Source organism: Ictidomys tridecemlineatus, chromosome 4 (assembly GCF_052094955.1).
Source record: "Ictidomys tridecemlineatus isolate mIctTri1 chromosome 4, mIctTri1.hap1, whole genome shotgun sequence".
NCBI classification, from domain to species: Eukaryota; Metazoa; Chordata; class Mammalia; order Rodentia; family Sciuridae; genus Ictidomys; species Ictidomys tridecemlineatus.
In genome coordinates, this window is record NC_135480.1 from 81899285 (window position 1) to 81925255 (window position 25971).

The window sequence follows — 25971 nt, forward strand, 5'->3', positions numbered from 1 at the left end:
TGGTACAACACAAAGCCAAAGAGTATTTAAGTTGCATATCAGTGGTATTTTCCATGCTGAGGACTTTCTCATTGGGTTTAATCAAATGATTTCAAATAAAACAGCATACTTACAATAATAATTTTAGGAGGATAACTGATACGCCTATGATGTTAATGACATGAGAGCAAGTAAAATCAATTGGGATGTTCTTCTAATAGTTAGAGGTTGGTGCATAACAGTAGGATGGAGGCAGAGAGAAATGTATTGGAGATATTTTGGAATTTGCATCCAGGAGATTTGGTTAAGTAATTTACTGTAGGCTAGGAAATTTTATGTTGGAGATTTACTTTTACCCAGGTTGGGATTGAAAAACAGAAATATAGGATGTACCTTCAATTAACTTATAATTTTCTCTCCAGTCCACCAGTCCTAGCCATGCTGTAGTAGCCAATGTTCAGCATGTCTTGCATCTGATGAAACAACATAGTAAAGCCTTGTGTAATGACCGAGTAGTCAACAGTGTTCCTTTGGCAAAACAAGTATCTGTATCTTCACGAAGTAGTAAAAGTAAGAAGTCTGTAACACCTTCCTCCTCCAGCACCATTAATGAAGAGTTGTCAGAAGTCTTACAGACTTTGCAGGATGAATTTGGGCAAATGAGCTTGTGAGTTTTAATTTTTGTTTTTTAAAATATATTCAGTTATAAAGTCTTATTGTTTTTTAGTTTCTTGGTTACTTTAGTAATCATAGTTTTGCTTGTTCAAGAAATATTACTGAACATAATCTTATGTCAGCCAGTTTATAAGTAATCTAACATTTAAATTAATTTAACTAAAATTACTAGTAATTCAACAAATATAACTTATGAGTAAAGTCTTCCTTTTCTGATCCTGTTAAATGTTTTGAAGTACAAGGTTTTTACTGAAGTTTTATTTCAGTTTTTTGAGAGCCTGATATACATTTATGTTTATTTAAACTTTACTAATGAATTAGGATGAATATCTGAACTTTGTCTAGAATTTCTTTTCTACATATGTAGTCTGTTAAACTGAGTCATTTTTTTTAACACACAGCAGTGACTCTATGGTAAGATATAATGAACCTAACCATAAAACAAGAAACTTAATATAAGTCTTCCTTTTGCTTTGTATATAGTGATCATCAGCAGCTTGCAAAACTTATCCAGGAGTCACCAACCATGGAATTAAAAGATAATTTAGAGTATGAACTTGAGGCATTAGTGGGAAGGATGGAAGCAAAAGCCAACCAAATAACTAAAGTCAGAAAATACCAAGCCCAGGTAACTCAGTTGTCCTTCACTGAAGTTTAATAATTAAAACATATTTTTCTTCAAATGTATAATAAATGACACATAAAGAACTATCAGAGACAATTCTTTACAGAAGAATTGGTATTAAGTGGGTTAGCAAAGAAATGTTATCTTTAGTTAGAATGGATTTCATCATAAACCAGTCATGGTATTTACTAAGTGCAGTGGTGAAATCGTTTACTCAGGGTTTTCATGCACAGAAAAACACAGTGATTTGTGTATTTAAGAGATTACTGAGACTGCTAAGACTAAGGGGATGAGATCAGGGCCCTAAAAGATTGAGTTCACTTAGGCTGTTAGGCTTATCAAAAATGGTTGTCACAGGGTCAAGACAGTATTTGGAGTTGGGCAGAGGTGCACAAATTTGTTGTTTGTTTTAGAATAGAATAGAAATATCAGGGCTACTTGGTGCTGGATAAAGTATGGAGGGAGATTTATTATGAAAGATTGTGGTTTGAGAGATGTGACAACTACTTATTGATTGGTGTGATATGATACACACAGTGCCAAAGTGCTTTAAGAATGTTATCTAAGGACTTAAAACTAAAGTACTTAGCCCAACTAGTTCACTGGTAAATGGCAGAACTGGAATGCAAACATGGGATCCAAAATGTGTTCTTTTTAAAAAGTACTATTTCCAAAGTTCATGTTAAAAAAAAAAAATAGAAGCATACAATTACTTCAGAGTATTGTTCTAATGTTACTCGTACAGCAGACTTGGCTTTATTCTAATGAAAAACCAACATGCAAACAGTAGTTTTGCTAGAGTAAAAATAAAGCTCTTTTATTTTAAATTATTTGAAAAATAATGAATTAAAAATCCTTTTCATATTGCTAAGTTACCACTACATTTCTTCATCTATCTGCAGATTGCCTCTTGGCCTCTCACACTAGTTTCTACAATGCCCTTCTCCCCCATCTGCCAGTCTTTCTCATTTTTTCTTTCCCAGTGTCTCATTTTTTGCCTCCTAAGTCCTTTCCTCAGCTTTCCTTCTAACCCACCTATTCTGGATTTGGGTAGTGCTGCCTTAAATTTATGATAAAGAACTGGAATTGATGTGTGTACTTTTGTTCATTTTTAATACTGTTAAATATTTTAAGTACCGAGTATTAAATGACGAGTGCCATAGACTTCAAGCTGTTAAAAATACATACCTAGAATGTATTTTTTGAGTTTTTGTTAATGTGAGAGTTATTTTAAAAGTACTCATCAGAAGAAAATGTTTTCCTTAAATTCTTCTTTTCCCTACCTTGCTTATTTGGTTTAGCTAGACAAACAGAAGATAGAGAAGCAAAAGAAAGAATTAAGAGCTAACAAAAAGACTCTCGATGAAGAAGGAAATGTCAGCAGCCGTTCTTCTGGAGTCACAGGGACCACAAGTAAGAAGGATTTTGCCAAACAGAGACCTGGAGAAAAAAGCAGGAAAAATCTTCAGTTATTGAAGGACATGCAAACCATACAGAATTCATTACAAAGCAGTAACTTGTGTTGGGATTACTGATTCCTCGTGCCAGGTCATAAATTTTATTCAGATAATCTGTACCTCATCAATCAGATGTTGACAATTCACTTTCCAGGTTTCATACTCACTTATGTTAGAATTAATTAATAGCAGGTGTTAGGGGGCCCAAGCTTCATTACCCAGTCCTGTGTTACGCAGAACAACTGTGAAATCATTTTAATGGAAACCAAGGGAGTTTTAAGGCCTAAGAAGCCCCTGTTTCTTTGAAATGAATTTGCTACAATGACATATTGCACCTTCACAAATTACCGGGTGGCTTTTTTTTTCCCTTTTTTTTTTAACTTGTGGGTATGATTTTTTTAAAAAAATAGTTCTTCATTCAAATTAGGTTTAAATTTTCAAAATATGAGGCTTTTCCATAGCACGGTTTGCTAGAAAAGTCTTTTTTAAATCTTCTGGCATAAAGTGCCCACTTCCCTTTTCCCTTAAAACCATTAAATACACTTTGTTTCAACTATTGATGGAGGTTTTCATATTTAAATATTTATATATTTAAGAGGATTTGGGTTATTGTTTTTTTTTTCTTTTTTGGTATTTCAAACATTGATCAGTATTGAATGCACTTGTATTGCTTTTTAATCCACTGTTAGTTTTATTTAAAGATCTAAGCAATCATTTTAAGCTAACTACCTGTCAGATTTATGAAAGCATTTTTTAAAGTGTAAACAAATTGTTAATAAATGAGATTTTTGAAGAAAGTGAGAATGAGAGAGAAAGGAGATGTTGTGAAGCACACACATCTGCAGTTTTTATATATACCCATTTGTAATCATGTTATTAAGTCAAGGCATTGTGATATTTTTAAATCTTGAAACCCAGAGAACCCTGTGAATATTTGCTTTCCTTTTTCTGTACAGTATGAGCAAAATAACTGTACACACAGAATTTTCATTTTAATGATGTTATAATTTTGAAAAGATCAAGACATGTTACCTTTTTATAAATTTGCCATTCATGTCAATAAAGTAAACTTTTTTAAGGAAACACTGAAACTTTCCTTAACAGCCTATTAACTAAGGCTTTATTTATTGTAAACTCTCAAAAATGCATATCAGAATAGGACATTAGTATCTTGATTGTAAGAATATTCATATTCAGTACTTAAATGTTTATCATTTCAATGCTTTCACAAGAAACTAAGCCCAACAAGATTGAATTGCCTCATGGTATATGAGATACTCTAAAAGGGCTAATTAACATGTTAGCCACATATTAAGGGAATTCTTTTCATATGCCTCTCCTTGAATTGAGATGGAGGTTAAGGATTATACCTAGACAGCCTGACTTATTCTAGTACCTGAGCATTGACCTTGTCAAGCCTCTTATTAATTTTTCTACAGCTAGAGTTCTTAATTTAGTGTCCTAAATACCTATTTTGTGAACCTCCTGAGAGTGTATGTAATCATTTGCTTACACATGTGATTTTCTGATGAGCAGGTTTGCAGTCATTGAACTGACAACAGTTCAATTGCTCTGGTAACATGGTAAATATTTGTGTCTCAGCCATCATTTCAGCTATTAAACTTTTGTTATCTCTTTGTTTGAATTTCAGGTCATTAAATTGTATGGCCATCATTTGAATGGTAGTAAATACAAATCGTAATTAGGAGAAGAGTGATTAAATACTGCTAAATCCCACCCCATCCTTTGGTTGGGATTCAAACTGTATCCTCTCCAGTTTTCTTACCTGAGAGTTTACAGTAGGGGAACACATCCATCCTAGTGCTTTATTACAGTGCATTTCAAACTTAACTATCTTCTGTGTCTACAGTGCCAACAAGGATACCAAACTGAGTAATCAAGATGTCTTTACAGGCTGGTGGCAGACATCCAAGTTGTTTTTCTGAATACAGTGTGGTGAATGCAGTGGTTAACAGGCAGGTACACAGTGCCATGGCGGATCATGACAGAGAAGGTGTGATGAATGGAAGTAACTTGCTAGAGGAAAAGATAACTTCTAGAAACAGGACTGAGTCACAAGAGATAACAGTTGGTCTAGGTCAGTAAGATAGAAAAACAAAAGCGGCAGGTAGGAATATGAGGTTTACATGGGAGAATTGTGAATAAGTAGACTAATATTGGTATATAAAAGGAATGCAGATGAGAATAGAGGGGTAGGCAGAGTCTAAGGAGGCTAGAGCTTCAACTTGATCATACTGGTGTCTAAATTTTGCATTCCTGATCATAAAGGAAAACGTATACCCGTACAACTAATATTCATAGACATATAAAATCATAAAACAAATGCCCATGAAATATTAGGGGTTTTTTTTTGTATAGACAAGTATGTATTTTTAGCTCTATTCTTTGTCTTCTTCTCAGGCACACAAACTTCAGATTGGAGATTGCTGCAGAGGGTGAGGGAAACCACCGAAATGTTTTGAACACAAGACTTTATTTTTTGGATACTGGAGACTGAACTCAGAGGCACTCACACTGAGCCACATCCCCAGCCCTATTTTGTATTTTATTTAAATGAAACAGGGTCTCACTGAGTTGCTTAGTGCCTTGCTTTTGCTGAGGCTGCTTTGAAATCTGGATCCTACCTGCCTAGTCTCCCAGGCTGCTGGGATTACAAGTGTGCACCCCCATGCCTAGCAAACAGAATTTTTTATACTTAGATTTCTCTTGGTAAATATGAGTACATTAAGACTAGAAGCTTTAAATTCTTAATCTCTTCAGCTTTCCTTTATGTTTTATAAGACCAAGATGATAAAGCTTAAGTGAGGGAAGTAAGAGAATAGATTTATCAAATTTAGAATACCAAATTTAGCTTTATTACTATAATATTCTATTATTAGACATATTAGCTTTAATACTGACTGGCCATTTAAACACCTGTTAAATTTTTCTTGTAATAAATTTCACGATAAAATCAGTGGATCCCGATTTTGGTAATATTGAATGTACTGATAGAAACTATTTTTTCATTTTTGTTTATCCTGCCAGGCGAGTGCTCTACAGAAAAAAAATTCCAAGAAATAGTTCTGTGTGTGCGCACACACAAGTGTGTATAACTTTAGACAAGAACAAAGTTTTAAAATTAGCTGAAATTTCTTTTAATTAAAAGACCAAGGGACAAGAAGCTTCTTAGTTACAGTACATTACATATGGCTCTCATATAGAGTAAAATAGACATCAGACAGTGAAATGTCCATACCAGCACCAAAGTCTCAGGCAAGCAGTGAAGCAAGATTTCTTTTACTGGTATTGAGATTGTAATTCATTTTTAAATGCGGTTTGTTCTTTGGTAGGCTTAATTTGGTGGAATAAAGTAGTGAAGTATTTCATGTAAAATTTAAGCATTATACTTCTCACCATATGCTATTTATACAGTCTTCAAAAAAGCCTTTTTTAAACTTTAAAACTTCCCAATTAGCAAGGGGTAAAACAGAAAGGGGTACAATTTTTTTTTAATTGGAAAAAAAAGAAAATTAATCTGAATGTCATAGAATTCTTTGAACTCCAAAATGGCTTCCACTTTGTCTCCTTATGGTCCCCTAAGCATATTTCTAAGGCATCATTCTGGAACAGTAGAATGCCCTAATTAAGTATATAAATAATGTCAGCAGCAATTTTTAACTACTGCCACACTATGTGTTGCCTTTCACTATATTAAGAATGGAGGTTGAACAGTGATCAATGTAAATCAATTACTACATGAAGAAAAGCCCATGATGGAGAAAAAGGTATTAAATGATTTTGATCTGTCATACATAAAGGCCTAATATAGATGATGCCACAAAACTTCAGTGTTGATTTGGTTTGAAAACTTGGCTCTGTGCAGTGAGCTTTCTCCAATCAAGAGGTGTATTTCTAAAGTAGTTTGTACTTTTACCAGATGTCTGAACAGGTTTAGTGTCATAATCATGTAATTTCATGTTTCTCTTAAGCCACCCACATTGCTATAGTTCTAAACTCATCTTAGAGAGACTTAAAATAAATAAAGCATCTGAACTTTTCTCTCAGAGATGAGTTCAAAATAGGGAGACTTTCTACTCATAAAGCTGCCACTGTAATGAAGAGTTCATATCAATGATGTCCTTGGTCACAATCCTTTCACACAACAGTCTGGACAGGAGTGACACATTGTGCAGGAGAGCTGGCTCTCTCTGAGGATGAGGTTGATCGGTTGGAAATTTCTCTCTGTAGTTCCTCTACTTTTTTTTGAAGCTCTGCTCGTTTAGCAAGAAGTTCTTTGTATCTATTGTGAATAGGTTCCTACAAGAGCAAAACATAAAATTATTCAACTAGGCAATCCTAGTCAAACCTAGGGTCACATGAGTGTTACACTGGTTTTTTTTAGTTTGTTTTTAGCAACTGGAACCAGTCCAAACCAGTCCCACCTTTTCTATCCATCAGTGGAGATTAAATTCAGGGACTACTGTGACTACTAAATCTTTCACTGCCATTTCCAATGCCCTCAAGTATTTCCAGACAATACCTGCTGTGGAGATGCTCCTAGAACGGGTACATCTACAAATATAAGGATTATAATACATAATTATGACAATTAGAACCTAGTAGTCAAAAGATTCCTATCATTTAATTGTAGGTTTTCAGTGCTGATAGTAAACAATAATATGAAACAGAATTTTCTTAGGCTTTTAACTTTCCTAAAGCTGTTTTCAACAACATATTAAACAGGACTCATAGAAACTAAAAGAGAACTGATTTGTCCAAAGTCAAAATGAGAAACAGGTATACTGACTATCCAGTGTGGGACTCTTTCCAGTACACATAACTATCAATGGTTGAAAGTTATAAGTATGCACAGATAATATTTCAACTAAAAATATAGAATTAAAGGGGACACATCTAATAGAATTATATTGTGCAGATGAAAACTCCCATCATTTTTATCATACCTGTGGTTTCATCCGTGGATTCCATCTTATGTAATATCCCACCCAGAGCTCTAGGTGGCGCATGCTGGCTACTGGATAAAGGACATGATTGCAATAACTCCCATAGAGAGGATTAGTGAAGTCTTCCAGCTGGCTATTTATGTAAGACCACAGTGACACAGTCCTCTTAGGAAGATTCTATCAGGAAAAATAGGTAAACATTCACATAAGCTATTTATGCTTTGGATGATATATTTTGTAGTCTCAATGGAGATTAACTCGATGACATCTTTCACTGACATTTCCAATGCCCCCACGTATTTGGTTTAAAAAACCTTTTTAATGACTGCAAAAGGAGGGGGGTGGACTTAAACACTTTGATTTTAATGTAAGTGAGTCTATTATAATAAAACAGTCTGCAGTTCCTCAAAGAATTGCACTTGTCCATACAAAAACTTTGTCCCAGATGTTCAAAGCAATAGTATTCATAATAGCCAAAAGATAAAAACAACCTCAAAATCCTACCGACTCATGAGTATATATAGTACTAAGAAGAAATTACACTGTAAAATGAAGATGAACCTTGAAAACATTTAACATTGAGAAGATCACATAGTGATTAAATTTTTTAAAAAAATGTACAGCCAGGTATGGAAGCACATTGCCTATAAACCCAGTGACTGAAGAAGCTGAGGCAGGAGGGTCACACATTCAAGAATAACCTCAGCAACTTGGCAAGACCCTGCCTCAAAAAATAAAAAGTGGCTGATATGTAACACCACTTAACCCCAGCATCAAAAAGAAGTCCAGAAGAGAAATCAGAGGGAGAAAGGGGATTGACTACTATCAGGTATGGGACTTAACTTGGGATGATGAAAACATCCTGAAATAAATGATGGTATTATACAACCATTGCTATATATGTTTTTTTTTTTAAAGTGGGATTCTATGGTATGCAAATGGTCCTTTAGTCTAAGACACACTTAAATCCATAGCATTCTTTGTGGTATAAGTACACAACCCTATTTTACAAAAGCAGAGATTAAGTTGCCCAAGGTTATTCATATAAGTGACAGATCCAAAGATCTCAACCAAGTAACTGGGCTTTAAAAGCTATCTTCCCTGGTATACTTTCTAAAGAATAAGAAGCTACTCTATAAATTTTTTCGAATGAAAGTTTATGTAGGGCTGGGGTCGGTCGTGGCTCAGTGGTAGAGTGCTTGCCTTACATGCGTTAAGGCACTAGGTTCAATTCTCAGCACTACATATTAAAAAAATAAAGGGTCCATCAACAACATAAGAAAAAAAAAAGTATGTAGAGAGGGGCACTGATCAAGATGGTTAAAATGTTCACACAAAAAGATGTATTCTGAAAAACAAGAAATCCAATTTACTAGTTCTTAGTACCAGCCACTTAACAGTGATCTCTCTGGATAAGAGGAATACTGGGAAAAAAATTTATACAGCGTTATCTTAATAGTTTTTAAAATGTAATTTATACACAGAATATATTTTGGGATTTGAGCTACCCATTCAAAGGTGTGCTTTCTGCTAATTTATATCTTTCTATACCTGCTTTGAAAGATTTCCATCCTATGTGGAATAATGGGAACACTCATACTTCAGTTCTCTTTAGCAGACACTACTTTCCACCCTCAGCTGACAGCACCATCAGCCTTGTGCTGGGTATTTCAAAATAGACCAGGGCCACATATGTGGGAGAAAGTAATTACATTATTGCTTACAAGATAAAATATGACCAAAAGGTAATATTCAAAAAAAGAAAAATCCCTGCTTGGTTGCTATCAATCATTTTTATAGGGATAATGCAAGGAAGGGTGGGCCACAGCTCATATTTTACCTCTTTTCCTCTCTGCTGTTCACTGTTACAAAGGAATGTTCCAAACAAGCAGCTGTACAGGTGGTCCAAAATGGTAATGAGAAAATATTCATTGAATTCAAATGCAGTAGGAAACTGTAAATTGAACATCACATATGCATAAGGTTAAGACTTTTTAGGCATATTCATCATGAGTAGATTCTTTGTAGTACTTTTTAAAAATTAAGTCTAACGACATTTAAAACTATATATCTAAGCCGTTATGCCATTATTAGCTTGCTTTTCTATTTGAAAATCCTTTGTCACTTTTCTCAGGTAATTTCTCTGGAGACTTCTTTTCTTATGCAAAAGTTAGAATGGTGTGCTTTTCTGTATACTCTCTCTCAACCCTAGGCTTACTGGAAGCTGAATTTTGACTTGGGCAATTTCCCTTCCCATGTTTTTCTATAAATTTTCAAAAACGTAATTTTGTTTTCAGGAATTAAACTATCAATATTTTGTCCAGAAAAATCAACACTAGACAAAACTATCCTTCACATATATGTACATAATTTATAAGGCAACAATACTTACCTTTTTCAGAGAACATCCTGGTGAATCAAGGCCCCTCATACCCTGCACTTAGGTAGCATCTTTCTCTCTTTTTAAGAGTGCTGAGGATCAAACCCAGTGCCTCATGCATGCTAGGCAAGCATTCTACCACTGAGCTACAACTCCAGCCCCTGTCAATGGATATTCTAATTTTACAAAATTCTATTTTGAGAAATTAATCAAATGAATGATTACAGAATGTAAAGTGGTAAGTTTTCATGGCAGATTTCTACAACTAAGGACAATTCCTAGTCCCTGAGTAATTTTTGTGGCTGGGAAACTAAAGAACCAGAAGATCAAGCATATGCCATTAACAAAAAAACTAGCTGACTATAAGTAAATCCCATTCTTTCCCTTAATAAATCCCATCTGTGTTTATTAAAAATTTTTAATGGCCTTATTTACTAGGCAAAAATGAATACATCCTGGCTCACTAAATAAGCCCATGAAGCTAAGCCTGTGATTAGTTTTTCAATCTTTTGACAGAAGTATTAGCTAAGTTATGAGAAGATAGCTTATTCAGTGGGCATTTCATCACAAGGAAACTAAAGTAGCTGGGCAATAATTTCCCCATTTTTTTCTTTAAACATGCGTAAAACATAAAGGAACTTCCAACAAGAGCTTTCTGATCCCAACCACGTAGGGTAATAGGCAGGAAAGGTATAGAATGTGGCCTAATTACAACATAATTGTCAAATGTTATTTAAGTCTGCAGTAGTATTCAATTATTTATAAACTTTTAATGATTGTTTAGGAAGAAAACAGCCACCTTCAAGACACAAAGCTCATAACTTAGGAAACAAAACTGAATTGTTGCACACATTTTGTGTTAAAATCCTACCCTCACACACATCTATGACAATGCTTCATTTAACATAGAAGGTTTCAAAATAATCCACCCAAGCTGAAATGCTAAGAAAAAAAAACTATTAAATATACAATTGACAAGTCATCTATTTTAATATTTTATTGAAGCTAAAATATTTATTCCAAAGCAGGGCCAATGGGTGCCTACTTTATACTCACGTAGCAGTCTTACCTAAAACAAAGTTTGAGGCCTAACAAACTGCCAGATAAATAGCATATTGATGAGCTGCATTCAACTTTTGGGTTTGGGAATGAATGAGTTACAATTAAATCATATTTTTACGGCACTGACCCTTTTTCAGACTATTCTCATGTTTCCCAAAATATTAAGTGTATGTACATTAATATTTCAATTAAATGTTTTTTATAAAGCTTTTAAAATATTTATGTAACTATACTCTTCATACTTAAAGGAGGTATATCTGTCACCTACCTTGTAATAATTTCTATCTGAACATATTTTTTTCCTTAAAATTGTTAAAATTACTAAAATAGGATTTTATTTTGCTTGGGCTACCTAGCATATTTATTCACCTTCTTTAGTAATGTATAGAAAAGCCTCTGTGTGAGCACACTACTATTTTTAACACTTTTGTTCATAGCAAAGGAGGAAACTTCTCAAATTACTACTGCCACTCTCTGAATAGCCAATAGAATCAAAATTGTAAAGTGTTTAATATTACTCCCAAACAAAGACATTTATGTGTCAATAAATAACAGTTTTATCACTTGAAAAGGTTATAAGAATTTCTCTTTCATGTGAACTGTAAGATAATGATGACTAAATTTACCAACTCTGACTCTGAGCTTAAAGGAGATATGTAAGAATGGATATCCCAGAGAAGCTACCTGTCTTGTCATTTGCCACACACAGTCAATAAACTGAAGGAAAACAGGTGATCTTTCTGCATCTGCATGGTTCTTATCTCCATGGCCAACTCTCTGAAGCAAAGAAAGTGAAATGTTAAATGTAGGAATTTTTAATGGAAATTATTTTCCAACAAAAGTAATATTTGGTCAATATTTTAAACTTCAGAAACATTTTTTAAAGAACACACTGCAAAGGAAATAGAAATCACCTTAATTCCAACCAAGCAGATATTTTTATTAACATTTTGATATGAACTTCCAGATTTTTTTTCTGACATGAAATGCTATGATAGGTATTACCACCTTGTTTAGTAAATGAAACCTAGATCCTAAAAGATACATAATGGAATATGAGTAGTCAGACCTCCAAGGCTAGATTTTCATTTGGGAGATTTACTTTCCTCTAATAAAGAACAATTACTTTGTACATTGGTTTCAGAAAGTATCCCTATTAAAAATACCTTGGCCAGTAAATAAAGAGTACATATCTCATCAGGAGGAACTACATTAGCACAAATTTTTTCAAACCTTTCAACAGTACCTGCCATCCACCCTACATTCATCTATATGGTTTCTCAGTTCTTTCCTCCTTTAAGGCCCTTTTATACAGATGATTCAAACAGAACCCTGCTCCATATTCCAAAGCAGGGATTAATTCTAAAAGTGTTGCCTATAAATTTATGGGGGCCTTGAGGCCAAAACTTTTCACAATAAGAAAGGTATTTTTATTTACTTTCTCTAGTATGTTGGCATTTGTACTAATGGTGCAAAAGTAATAAAGGATAAAACTTAAGTGCCTTAACAGGAATCAGGGCAGTAGTGCCAAACTGCAATAGTAATAATTACTGTCTTAAGATTTTAGAAAACTATTATCTACCACACTGAGCTTAAAGACTTTCCTGATAAAAATCAGTGATGGTATTAACTAAATCAGAAGGTTTTGAGAATAACTGTTAGCCTACATTAACCATGTCATTTGATAAGCAGATCTTTGCTTTTTTATGTACCATACTTTGGATTCATAGGGCTATTTAGTCCAATTGGGAATGCCTGGATGCAACCCTAAGGTACTTCCAATTCTGAAATTTAGCAACCTAAAAATAAAATTTGAATAACACAGAGGGCTCAAAATCTTGTTATTTCCAAAAAACTATCTGTGATTTTCATATATATGATCATTATAGCTTTAGCACCTCATAAAGATAATAAAAAAGCTGTGTTTTATTCCCAACTTTAATTTTTTTTTCTCCTTTACTTCTAAGCACTTTAAGAATAACAATTATCTTTTGATAAGTCTATAAAAAGCTAGAAGTGCTTTGTAATTTTATTACCATTCACAAAAATTCGGAGGGGAATCACCCATGGACATGACTCAATGGTATCTGATATTTCCAGATAGAGATCAGAGAAGACTCACTGGGCCAGACACCTGACTAACAGCCTTGGCTCCATGTTGTAGTCACACTTAAGATCTCCTAACACTGTTCTAATACAAAGCATATGAGGAGTCTGCCCCACTGGATAAATAATCTGTCTGGGACTATTATTTTAACAGGCCTTTCATGAGATGCATCATGAGTCAAGGTTCATTACTCACTAGTTGAAATCTATGTCCAAAGCTTAGCCACTCTTTCTCCACAAGGACTTCAAATCCTCGTATTGTGCGATAGTATCCATCCAACATAAGCATGGCTAGAGAAGTTAGCTGAGCTGTGCGATCCCAACCATCACTGCAGTGTACCACTACAGACGTCTTCCCTGACTCTACCTTGTCAGCAACCCGAAGAGCCCCTGCAAGAATAAGCTGGAAAATATATTTTCTACATGAAATTTTTAAAAAGTAAAATACTTCTAAAAATTTTTACTAATAATGTAGTTTTCTTGCAGATATCAACATGGGGAGAAAAGAACAAGTAACCCTAAACAGAGTTTTTGTACATGGCAAAATATGCATAAATTTGATTTTAAAACTAGAAAATCTTTTTGAAACAATGCTTACTTAACCACATACCTAACAGGAATAAAACTGGATCTTTTCTAATATTCTATAGAATTTGTTACTTAGACTATTAAGATTTATATATCACATAACACAAAATTAGCACTTATAAACTTTAGAGTAAGCTACTTTTCTTTAGTAAGCATGAAAATTCTCATCAGATTAATGTTAATTTACCTGGTATCTAATTTCGGCCCTTACTTTGATACATATGCAGAAATTCTCTGCAAAATAAAGTTATTTACTTGGAAAAGTCTTGGGTGAAAAATCAATCAGATGTAGCCAAGAAAGCCACAAAAACTATCCTTAAAAGTGGATAATACAGCATTCTCTGCAGTGACTGTATAATATCATAATTAGAGAAAAATCTGGCATCACAGAGATCACAATAAAGAAAACAGATTTACTAAACTTGGGAAATGCCATGAGATCACTTTCATCATAATTATTAGGCATATTCTGGAAATGGGGCACTCTAAAGCAATCTCAATCCTGACTAATCAGTCATTTATGACCATTTAAAAAAAACATAAGTATATGGCCCAATTTTCCAATAGCTCTAATGCACTGTTTTAAATAAGTCACCTGTAATTCAAATGTATATGCACATATAAGAATCATTAACCCAAATCCTTAGTTAAGACTGATCAGGAAGGACTATCCAGAATAGTAGCTCATTCATTTATTCATAAACAATTATGGAATCCCTAACTATGTTGCAGGCACTGCTCTAGGTGGTAAATAAAGCACTGAAAAAAAACAAAGAACCTGTTTAATATTAGAAACTGAAATTCTACTTGGGGGAATCCAGACAGGCACAGAAAAGACAGATATCCATAACTGAAAAATCTCTGCAAGGGGATATAAAGAGTACTAGTAGATCTGTTATTTTGCATGAAATATTTGGGAAAGGCCTCTCTGAGAAGGTGATATTTGAGTAGAGATCTGAAGAAAGTGAATGGTACGTAAGTCTTGCCTGTGTGAGGACTGGCAGAGGAGAAAGTCCAATCAGACTGTTATGTCTTTAACTCTTAGGGAAACTTGTTTCTGTTACAGCCAGGCTTTTCGAGAGAATGTTGTATCTGGTAATGAAAGGCCCTGATGTTACTGAGATTCACACCATACCTGAAAATATATATAATTATGTTAACTAAAATAGTTTGGTGCTGCAAATATTAAATTGGCATGTTGGGTAAATTAGTATTCACATGATACTCTCCAAGGGATTTAACGCCCAAATAGTATCCTTCATTCAACTACTATACCGTATTCCTCTGAGCAGAATGATTTTAACCTCACATCATACAACAAGTATTTACTAGGTACCTATTCCTTGCTGTCCAAGTTCCTCAGGGGACAAAAAGGAAATATGATTTATTCAGTCTAGTTCACCTATTGTTTGACCTAACAAAAGCACACAGGGTATTACCTAATTAAATGGAAAGGAAAAGGAAAATGTGGAGTTCAGAGAAAATGGAAATGGACATAATCTGCAAAGATTTCATGGAAGAAATGATAAATGAACTGGATCAGAAGGATGAATAGAATTCAGATAGGATCAGAAAGGGAAATGAAGTACAACAAAACCCAAAGCATAAGACAGGAAATGTAATTCATTCAACAAACATCAAATTTAAAAGTATCAAAGCAGTTATCAACTCCTCACTGTTCAGAAAGATATTTTTATGCTGATTTCAATTATAAAATCTAATACAGACAAAAGGTTAGAGAAAATCCTTGTTTGAGAAATAGTAACACATCACACACCTTAATATGTTCTAGCCAGTGAGTAGATTCCAAGTTAGACAGCCAGTGAGTTTCCTCAATGTTGGGGTACACAATCTCTTTAAGTTTTCGTAATGATTCTCTCATGACATGAATATTGTGGATATCCAGAAAAACTAGTTCTGCGTTTTGATAAGCATCTTCACTTTCATAACCTCCACCTTTTGCCTGGAAAGAGGCACACATCACAGGATATCATAAATGAATATATCCATTATCTGTGGACATCCATGAAAAAGTTCCATGAAATACCTCAAAACATAAAAGAATTTGCACATTACTGGTGCCTAGGAAAACCCCATGGGAGAAAGTAAATGATTGGATGCAACTTAGCACAACCATGCTATACCTCATGTTCTTTGTAAAACAAAAATATGTACTTACCATTCCTTAAGTTATAAATATTAAATGTTAAACTTAGGCATTTGAATGTTTAAAAACACTTTTCCTACCCATATTTCAAATTCTATCCTAACAATTACTTACAGAAGACTCTCCTTCATACCTACTAAAATCACCAGACTTAAGTTCCATGTGCAGCAACCCCATGTGTGGTTCAACCATGCTACTTTACCTCCCTGCCTCTTCACATCATTTTAATCTTAATATCTGCAGGATAAATTATAACAGCTTATTTTTAAATAAGTATAAAGGTATAGGATTCACATCTACAAAACAGAATGAGAAAATATTTGGTGTTTTTCAAAATAAACTATAACTGGAAAGGAGAACCTAATTTTTTCTGAACCAAATAATTATGACTAAAATATGATCCTATCTTCTACCTAACATGTATAAAATTTCACTTCTGAGAGCCCCATAAGAAACAAAAGTACTAGAGAAGCCATTGTAGTTATATAAAATTAAGTGATTATGACTTAAAACTTCATAATTCATATCTCTGAAAACAACAAAACTCACCAATTCCTAACCGACATATTACCAAAAGAAAAGAAGTTCAGATTTCTTGACACTAACAGTCTAGGAAACAGTTTGGATTCATGATTAGCACAATTACAAAATTAGCAGTGTTTCAGTGGCTACCTGGTAACAAAGATTACTTCTGAAAAATGGGGATACGACAGGATGAAGGTGGAGAGATTCCAAATCAAATTTTTTGAAGCAATTTTTAGAAAGATGGCAGTGGTGGCACCTACAAAGAATCTATAACAAAAATACAGAATAAAAATATTCTGGAATCAGATGTTGTTTTGGTTATATAACTGTCAATACACTAAAGAGTATACTTAAAAAGAGTGCACTGTATGATATAATTCACTTTATCTCCATACAACTGTTAAAAAAAGAATAAATAATAAAATTTAAAAAATTTTTTTAAAGATAACTTAGTGACAGTGTATCCCATCAAACTCCAAAATGCCAAAAGGTAGAACAAAGGAAGGACAGCAGACAAGGTCAAGCTCCTTTATCAGTACACAGGAGTAAACAAAAGAAAGCAGTGGACACATGGAAGATAAGAAAAACCTAAGAGTATTTGTTTTGTTTCTTTGCTTTGGTTTTCTTTTAGAACTACAGGTAAACACAATAGGTTAATTTACCAAGTGCATCTGAAATTGAGAGGAGTCTGTTCATTTAACAGCTGATAAACACAACAATAGAGGTAAATTTAAGGGCCAGCTCTATCTAGCCCTTATACACTCTTGGATCTGACTGGCCATGTATCCCTTCAGCTCAAAGCATAATGAAAATTGAGCAGGACACAGGCAATGAAAAGAAATCTGGATAAAAGTGGGCAGGACAGTTGGATTAGGAGGGGCAGAGGTGTAGGTGAAGAGTAGGAAAGACAAATTGGAGTCAAGAAATACTAGGATGTAAGATTTCACACTTTTTTAATGCTGCATAAAAACAAAAGAATGCTCAGTGAAATGAGCACTTTAGACTTCAGGGCATGCCTCACTTTTGTGTGCCATCATCATCTAACTTCCCTTCTGAAAGTTCAGGACAATTAATTTCACCTTAAAATGAATAGCAGGAAGATGACTGATATAAGATATCTAAAAATATAAAGAGGGCTGGGGATGCAGCTCAAGCGGTAGCGCATTTGCCTGGTATGCGTGCGGCCCGGGCTCGATCCTCAGCACCACATACAAACAAAGATGTTGTGTCCGCCAAAAACTAAAAAAAAATATTAAAAATTCTCTCTCTCTCTCTCCCCCCGCCTCACTCTCTCTAAAATAAAATAAAATAAAATAAAAATATAAAGACTGAGCAGCATTCATAATATCCCTACAGACAATACCACATAAAACTAAACTATGTATCTTCATGTAAGCTAAAGACATTTTTAAAATAATACCAGGCATGAAAACAACATGGGATTGAAAAACCTCAAATAAATTACAGAAATTTAGGAACAAATGACAAATAAAGTATCACTTCAGAAATAAAGACTAAAAGGAATACAAGCTCCGCTGAAACACATGAGTGAAAAGGAAAAGTCTTAAAACCCCCCAAAACATCAGAAAAATAAAAAGAAAGAGAAAGCAGCAAATGATGAAGTAAGTAAAGAGTAAACACAAATTTAAAAGGAATACCTGAAGAAAAGAGCCATGTCAAGAAAACCAAATAAATATTAAGAATTATAATTAAAATGCAAATTTTTAAATATTGAAAATTACAAAACAAAATAGCAGACAAGTATACCTGAGAATACAGACGCAAAACACCTAACATTAACACATAATCCGGGATAGGGTGGGGGATGTTGTGCAGGAAAAAAAAAATCCTTTGGATATTCACACAAAAATCAGTGACTTAGAGAATTTTTTCAAACTTGTTAAAACATTATGCCAAAAGAAAATGGAATAATGTATTTCAGGTACTCAGGAAAATCAACTGTGAGCCGTGGACTATATATATAATAAAAGTGATTTTCCATTATTAAAAAAAAAAAATTCTATCAGCAAGCAGCTTAGAGAATGTTGTTCCTCTGCACCCTTGCTGAAATACTAGAGAACAAACTTCAGAATACCCCCCAAAATGGGAGGGACTAGAAAGACATAAACAGAAAAAAGTGGCTACATTGGTTTTAATATCCTTATCCCTCAATATCCGTAGAGAATTGACTCCAGGATCCCTCAAATCCATGGATGCTCAAGTGTCTTACATAAAATGGCATGGTATTTGCAGATGACCTGTGCACATCTCCTGTTCAGATGACTTAGTATCTAATTAAATATTAGTACCTAATGTAAATTCTAAGCAAGCAAATAGTTGTTATGCTGTACTATTTAGGAAATAATGACAAGAAAAAAGTATACTTATTTGATATATATGCAACTTTAAAAAAAATATTTTCAGCTGGGCACGGTGGCACACTACTTTAATCCCAGCAGCTCATGAGGCTGAAACAGGGGGACCAAAAGTTTAAAGCCAGCCCCAGCAACTTAGACCCTCAGCAAGTTAGTAAGACTCAGTCTCAAAATAAAAAATAAAAAAGGCTGGGGATGTGGCTCAGTGGTAAAGCACCTGTGAGTTCAATCCCCAGTACCAAAAGCCAAAACCAAATAAAAAAACAGTTTCAAATCTGTGGATGTAAAATCATTAGAAACAGAAAGATGAATGTATACAGCTAATTACAGAAACAAAACATAGAAGGGAAAGGTCTATGTATAAAAGTGAGAATATGTAAAGGCTATATATTGTGACAATGCAGATATAATTAATACAAAGTACCTGTCCGCTGAAAAGACCTAGAAACAGAACCACGCCAATTAATAAGTGAGCATCCTTAGCAACAGATCATGATTTGAAATACATTTCCTACCAACAGAAACCAGTACTTCTAACCCCATCTGGGGCAGAACATATACAAGATTTCCTGATGAATTTGGTATATTCTATTATACCAGACAGCTTCTTGTGTCAATTAGCTTTTTGTTAGTATAACAAATATTTGAGATTATAAAGAGAAAAAGTCTACTTTGGCTCACAATTTTAGAGGTTTGACTTCTTAATCAGTTGACTCCACTTCTTTTAGGCCTGTGCTTAGGCAACACATCATGGCAGGAACACATGGAGAAGCAAAACCATTTACCTTATAGCAGGCAAGTGAAAGAGGAAGATGCCACAGTTACACATTCCCTTTAAGGACATGCCCCCAACTACGTGAAAACCTGCCAGTAGGCTCCCACTTCTTAAAGCTAGCCCCACAACTTAGGCCCTCAGCACCTCCCAAAAGGGCTTTGGGTTAGAGACCAAGGCTGAACAAATGGGCCTTAGAGGGAGACGGACACTTCTCCAAACCATAGTAATTACTAACTCAGAAGATAACTTGAAAAGCCTGCCTCTGACCAAAGATGAGAAAATTTTTTACTTCGAAAAAGTATATTTGGAGGAGTAGGGAGGATAGGAAGGTCAGCAAAATAGAATAGACAATAGGATTGATGTATGTACATTCCATGTATGTATTATATGTCAAAATACATTCTGCTGTCATGTGTGACTAAAAAAAATAAAAATAAATTGTATGGTTAAAAAAAAAAGTATATTTGTTGGGGCTGGGGATGTGGCTCAAGCGGTAGCGCGCTCGCCTGGCATGCGTGCGGCCTGGGTTCGATCCTCAGTACCACATAGGAACAAAGATGTTGTGTCCGCTGAAAAACTAAAAAATAAATATTGAAACTCACTCTCTCTCTTTAAAAAAAAAAAGTATATTTGTAAAAGATTAGAAAATGCTAACTATAAATACATGAGTTCACAGTGATACTTTAATAATAGAACACCACCATTTTGTAACCATCAGTGTTTTAATGTATCTAGGCACTGAGCATCAATAGCCACTAATACCCCATGTGCCTCATGGTGTACCACCTATAGTCCTGCTAAAGGGACTGAATCTAAGTCTGAAAAACCTCTGGATTCATTTGACAGAAATTCAGGGGACCAGAAGAATGATGGACACATTATGATGCAACCAGCCAAGTGTGGGCTGTGAGAAATCTACAGATAAAATATAAGGAATACATGGGTAAAGGGAGGACTACAGATTAAGAAACTTATTGAGTAAATATTTTAAAAGGTAAGACTAAAAAACAAAGTCCATGGATGCATAATTTGGGATAAAAATATAAAGAAATGCATGAAAATAATTATTTAAAAATTAGAGTCATTACTTTTGTCAGGAGTAGAAGGTGAAATTGGAGCAAAGCATTCATGTAAGCCTTAATAATGAGGCTGAAAAAGTTTTAATTCTTGACATGGGTTATGGCTACATAAACTTGTCATATAGTAATTCATTAAGCTACTACAAATAAAAATGTGTTATAACCTTAGTAAATAAGGGTTTATACTTTCATCAATTGAAACAGGGATCTGTGCACAGTGAGCTATGCATAGGGATGCTTTTTGATAATATTAAAGAATTTAACATTTCACCCTGCCAACTTTTCTGTTCTATATTCTCCTCTGATCCTAGAGAAGGATCCTAAGTCTCATTCCTGTTTATCCATGGCATAAAACTTAGGAAGGACTAGCAATTACTCTAAGAATATATATCAGTTCTTGCACTAAGGGTTTATTTACACGTTATCTTATTTTATTTTTATGCTCTATAACTGAAGAATTTATGATTTATGAGGCCATGCTCTTCCTTGTTTCCTTTAAGGAATATATTTACAGTTTACTAAAGAATAGCTAGATCTCACAATGCTCTCAAAAAGCAAAGCAGAATGGAAGTAAGAACATCTTTCACAATTTAATTAAAGGGTTGATTGTCCAATCACTGTTCCTAATAGCAAAAAAGCAAGCAAAAAGCTTAAACAGCCAACAATGGTTTGGTATAACTGGTTATTGTGGCTTAAAATGATATTATAGATTAATTTCTACTACCTAGAAATATACAGTGTTAATTTTTCAGAAAAGGAACTAAAATTCCAATTTGTTTCAGATATACATGCATATGTATACACACTGGTCTGGAAGTATAAGCAAAGTTTAGTGGTGTTTCTCAGTTACAGAGTTGGCGGTGTTCAAAACTATTTTCTTCTTTTTGCTTATCTGTATTAACCAATTCTTCTATAATGCGTATAAACTGTAATCTTAAAAAGATTAAATAACGACTAAAAATCACATCATCAAATAGAAGAGCCAAGATTAGAAACTCCCTATTTACCACTGAAGAGCCTGGTGGTTTTTTACTTTTTACTACATGGGCTCCTGTCAAAATCATCTGATTTAAGAAACGCACAATGACATTCTTAATTACTGAAAGACAATCTCACCTTATTGGCAACAGCATTAACACTTGGTCGGGCATCAAATATAAAGATTTTGTGAGACTGGGCATTGGAATCCATGATGGCTTGAAGGTATTTTTCATCATCTTTGTTTCGTTTCCCACTCACTCCTACCATGGGCTGGCTACATCGAGTGATTGTGGCTTGACTTTCAGGATGAATCCAGGATAAAACCTTAAAGGTGAAAATGGTAACACACCCTTTATATGCTTCTGTTTTTAATGTTTCTTTAAAAACAGTCCTCTCTGAAGCTCTGCTTTCCAACTGAATCCAAAGCCTCGCCATAAAAGAACAGATCACAGTATCCAGAAAAATTATTATCTTTCAAGCCAACTCTGGCATGTGCAAAAGTTTGGTCTAATTCTTAATCACATACTGATTTATGTAAGTCACAGTTTTGGGGGAAGTGCAGTTTTATAAGAAAATACATTAAAACAGGACTAAGTAAAGCCTGCTTTTAAAAAGTTTTCTTTTTTTTAATCAGTAAATCTGCCCAACTCTGAAGTCTTCAGAATCTATGAAAATTCTGAACCTAAAATAATTTGAGATGATCTTTCTAGACCCAGTTATTCATTGTACACTTGTAAAGTTTTCTTTCTTGGTATTAATGGAAAAGAACATTTATCATTGTGACTAAAGAATATATAACAAAGAAACAGTGAGTAATACCAGAGCAAACATTTTCAAGTAAAGAACCACGAAATTCTGTTTTCATTTTGCAGTTTTATTATTTAAAATTTAAATTAACAGATTTCATTTTATTAAATAACTCCATCTCCAGTATCCCTATTAAGTACTTGTAGCCATTAGCTATTTTTATTCTGCATCCAATTCCCCACTCATCAATCTCAGCATGAGGTAGAATATTAAAACTTTTGCAGTGTCATAAAAGCATCATACTTACTGGGATGCGGCCCCTTGACCTAAAGGATGCCACTCTCTTTAATTCTTCATCAGGAATATTTGATGGTACAACCAACAAGGCAGGGTATGTATCACAAAGTTCATATCGTTCATTTATCTTAGTTATTCTCCAGCTTTCATTTGGAATTCCCTACACATGAAATAAAATATAACACAAATTATTAATTAAAAAACCCAGAAGTAGCCATCATTTTCAAACTCTCATACTTCCACTATCCATCTCTAAAACTACTAGAAGAGCAATGTGCCTATGGTGACCATGCTTTTAGGATGAGACATTCTAATGTAGGGATCTGTGTTTTTTGTAGCAAAATGTTAATGTTAATTAAGTCAATAAATATAGTATAATGTGTGTCTGTATCAATAAAGGAAATAAAGTACAAATGTTCCTTGAGTCATACCTAAATGAAAACATCCTCCTCAGTTACAATTAGAGTTAATTTTTAAATTATATTCTTCCAATTATCTGATAACTACAAACACATTTCTCTGTAAGAAGTAAAATCTTTATTATAACTACTCTGGATAATTTTCTCTTTAAGAAGTAATAGTCTCTTAGCAGCAGAAACCCAATTTTTAAAAAAGTTATTTTGATATTGGAAAAAAAGATAATGGTGAGGAACATGGTTCTGGAGCTAGACTTCCTGAATTCAAATCCTGGTTTCCATACATAGTAGTTGTGTTTCTTTGGGCAGATTACTCAATGTTCTGTGCCTCAGTTCACTCATATGCTATGCAGATAATATTAGTAACTACCTAATTATGAAGATGAAATTAATTAATATATACAAAGTACCTAAGAAAAGCCTAGCATATATATATATGTATATATATTTGTGTGTGTGTGTGTGTATACACTCACAGCACACATGCACACATGTTGTGGTAAATAAAAGTATTTTTTACTTAACAAATATTTACAGAGCACAAACTATAAGCAGAATACTCTCTTAAGCTTCATTCGTACATTAATTCATTCAAGAGATATTGTCTACTACATGCCAAGCACTGCTACATCCTAAGGATGCACCATGAGAAAACAAATGCAGTGCCTTCCCTCTTGTTGTATGAAAAATTTCAAGGAAATAAAAGAGATTATTCCTTCAAAAGCTGCTAGTATTGGTGAAGAATTAGAAAGTGGTTTTAGCATAGAAATGGTAGATAGAATAAAAGGGGCAAGCAGGCATTAGTAAATATTATCAAACTGAATCAAAGTAGGACAATAAGTATATGAGAAGGCTACAAAAGAGCAGTTAAATTTTGATCTGCATATAAAATAATATTAAATATGATAAATTAATGCCAAAATGTGGAGGGGTTAATCTTTTTATGGTTACTGACCAAAGTAAATCAATGGTGGCTTTTAGCACATGAAAATAGGAAGTATACAGTGACTTCTGTGAAAATGTATAAAATTTTCAAAACTGTATATGGAGGTAAATTATAAGAACTGCTCCTAAAAATTATTAAGAAATGTTTTCAGAATTAAATTATAGGATATCCAAAAAGAAAAATTTGAGAGAATAATACTAGATGGTATAAAAGATAATTAAAATTTGCCTGTATTTATTTTTATCTTTAGATCTATTAAATATTTTCAAATAAACTAGTACTTGTAAGCCTGAGATAAGAAAAGATAAATAAAAGATCACTGGCATATTCTGGAAAGCAATTCAAAGAAAATAAAAGGAAGTCAAACAATCAGTATTAACTTTCATTTAATAACAAAATCCTAAAAAGTTGTTTACTTCTACCCATGAAATCTTCTTTACAATGAAAAAAATATAAAATACTAAACCTAAAACAAGAGTACATACCTGCCTTCTATACTCTAAAAGAGAATCATATAGCTTCCACCCATTTTCTGGGAATACTTCTTTGTATTCAAAAGCAAAAAGAGGCTACAAAATAATAAGTAGAGTTAAAAGATATTTAAGAAGGTAATGAATCAGAATATATCTTTACACTCAAAATTTTCATTACTTATCTGCAAGAATATTGTGTATTGGCACCTTTTTATATTGTTGTTTTAGTTTTTGTTCTATATTTTAAAAAGTATTGGTTTTTACATATTTTTTAAAGTATACAAAGCACACAGACCCACCTGACAAAATTTATCAAATACTATCTTATCATCACATCTCCTTTATATATATATATATATAGTAGCTTTGTAGGTTTCCGTCTAAATAATTAAAATATTACATTTTCCAAAAACACATCTTTTGATAGAATTAGTTGGACAATAACATATAACAGTAAACAGCTATTAAATTTATGCTATGTTTTCTAAACTACACAGAATAAACTTTTTATTTTTTGGCTTTCAATTCATCATTTTTATAGACATAATAATACAAACAACTATAATGTTAAAAAAAAACAATTAAAAATGTAGTCAGAGAATCAATGTTGATTCCCAAGTCTATTCTCTACTAGCTATGCCCTTGAATTAAATGCATTCTTGATCCTGGTTCATCTCTAAAATAGGGATAAATAGGGATAGTATGAAAGTGAAATAATATTACATAAATGAGGGAGCCTAACACTGTCACAAAACTTCCTAATAGCACATGGTAGAAACTTACTATTCATCCCCACTTCCCTCCCAAATTGCTAATCATAACTGTAGCTCTCAACTGAAAAATATTTTAAATCCTATGAATTTGAAATTTCAAATCCTAATGAAGTTCAATTATAGCATTTCATCATGGAAATATTCTGTATAGAAAGATCATATAATTATAGAATGTTCATGCTGGAATGGACCTTGGAAATGAACTAGTACATCTTCCTCATTTTATATCTAAAGAAACTGGCCCAAGAGATTAGATTAACTTAAACTATATATCTGGTTAAATGTGAAAGCAGAGACAAAAATGCAGAAATTCTAGATAGCCTAATCAAGTTTATTTATATCAGTAATTATAATATGATTTTCTAAAGATAAGAAACATTTTACCAGGTTATTAGAGACAGGAAATGCATATTTCATTAGATTCTCAAATATGGATCTTCTTGTTCGCCCCTCAGGTTTATGAGCAAATCGTAAATTCCTAATATCCTAGAAAATATTTTAGATACAAATTAATCACTGTATGATCACTTTTTACTTAATAAATAAATAAGTTTATGTGGAATTATCTTATAAAATGT

The 25971-nt window shown here is 33.5% G+C and overlaps 2 protein-coding genes across 12 annotated transcripts in view; one reads left to right on the forward strand and one right to left on the reverse strand.

Moving 5' to 3' along the window:
- Positions 1-4381, forward strand: part of Cep57 (centrosomal protein 57) — a 40139-nt gene extending 35758 nt beyond the window's left edge. For 2 of the 3 annotated variants that reach the window (XM_021735087.3, XM_005338019.4), the window contains 3 exons: positions 402-646; positions 1138-1282; positions 2581-4381. In XM_021735087.3, coding sequence (XP_021590762.1) covers positions 402-646; positions 1138-1282; positions 2581-2814 — 624 coding nt within the window. In that variant the 3' untranslated portion in view covers positions 2815-4381. The remainder of the gene's footprint in view (positions 1-401; positions 647-1137; positions 1283-2580) is intronic. The other variant, XM_040285123.2, reaches the window with a different exon arrangement.
- A 1489-nt stretch (positions 4382-5870) lies between these two features.
- The window catches only part of Mtmr2 (myotubularin related protein 2), a 105952-nt gene continuing 85851 nt past the window's right edge, over positions 5871-25971 (reverse strand). For 8 of the 9 annotated variants that reach the window (XM_078046893.1, XM_005338017.5, XM_040285120.2 and 5 more), the window contains 10 exons: positions 25778-25879; positions 24633-24716; positions 22796-22945; positions 21877-22065; positions 15617-15802; positions 13448-13654; positions 11830-11922; positions 9544-9657; positions 7704-7880; positions 5871-7056 (listed from right to left, as the gene is read on the reverse strand). In XM_078046893.1, coding sequence (XP_077903019.1) covers positions 6895-7056; positions 7704-7880; positions 9544-9657; positions 11830-11922; positions 13448-13654; positions 15617-15802; positions 21877-22065; positions 22796-22945; positions 24633-24716; positions 25778-25879 — 1464 coding nt within the window. In that variant the 3' untranslated portion in view covers positions 5871-6894. The remainder of the gene's footprint in view (positions 7057-7703; positions 7881-9543; positions 9658-11829; positions 11923-13447; positions 13655-15616; positions 15803-21876; positions 22066-22795; positions 22946-24632; positions 24717-25777; positions 25880-25971) is intronic. The other variant, XM_040285119.2, reaches the window with a different exon arrangement.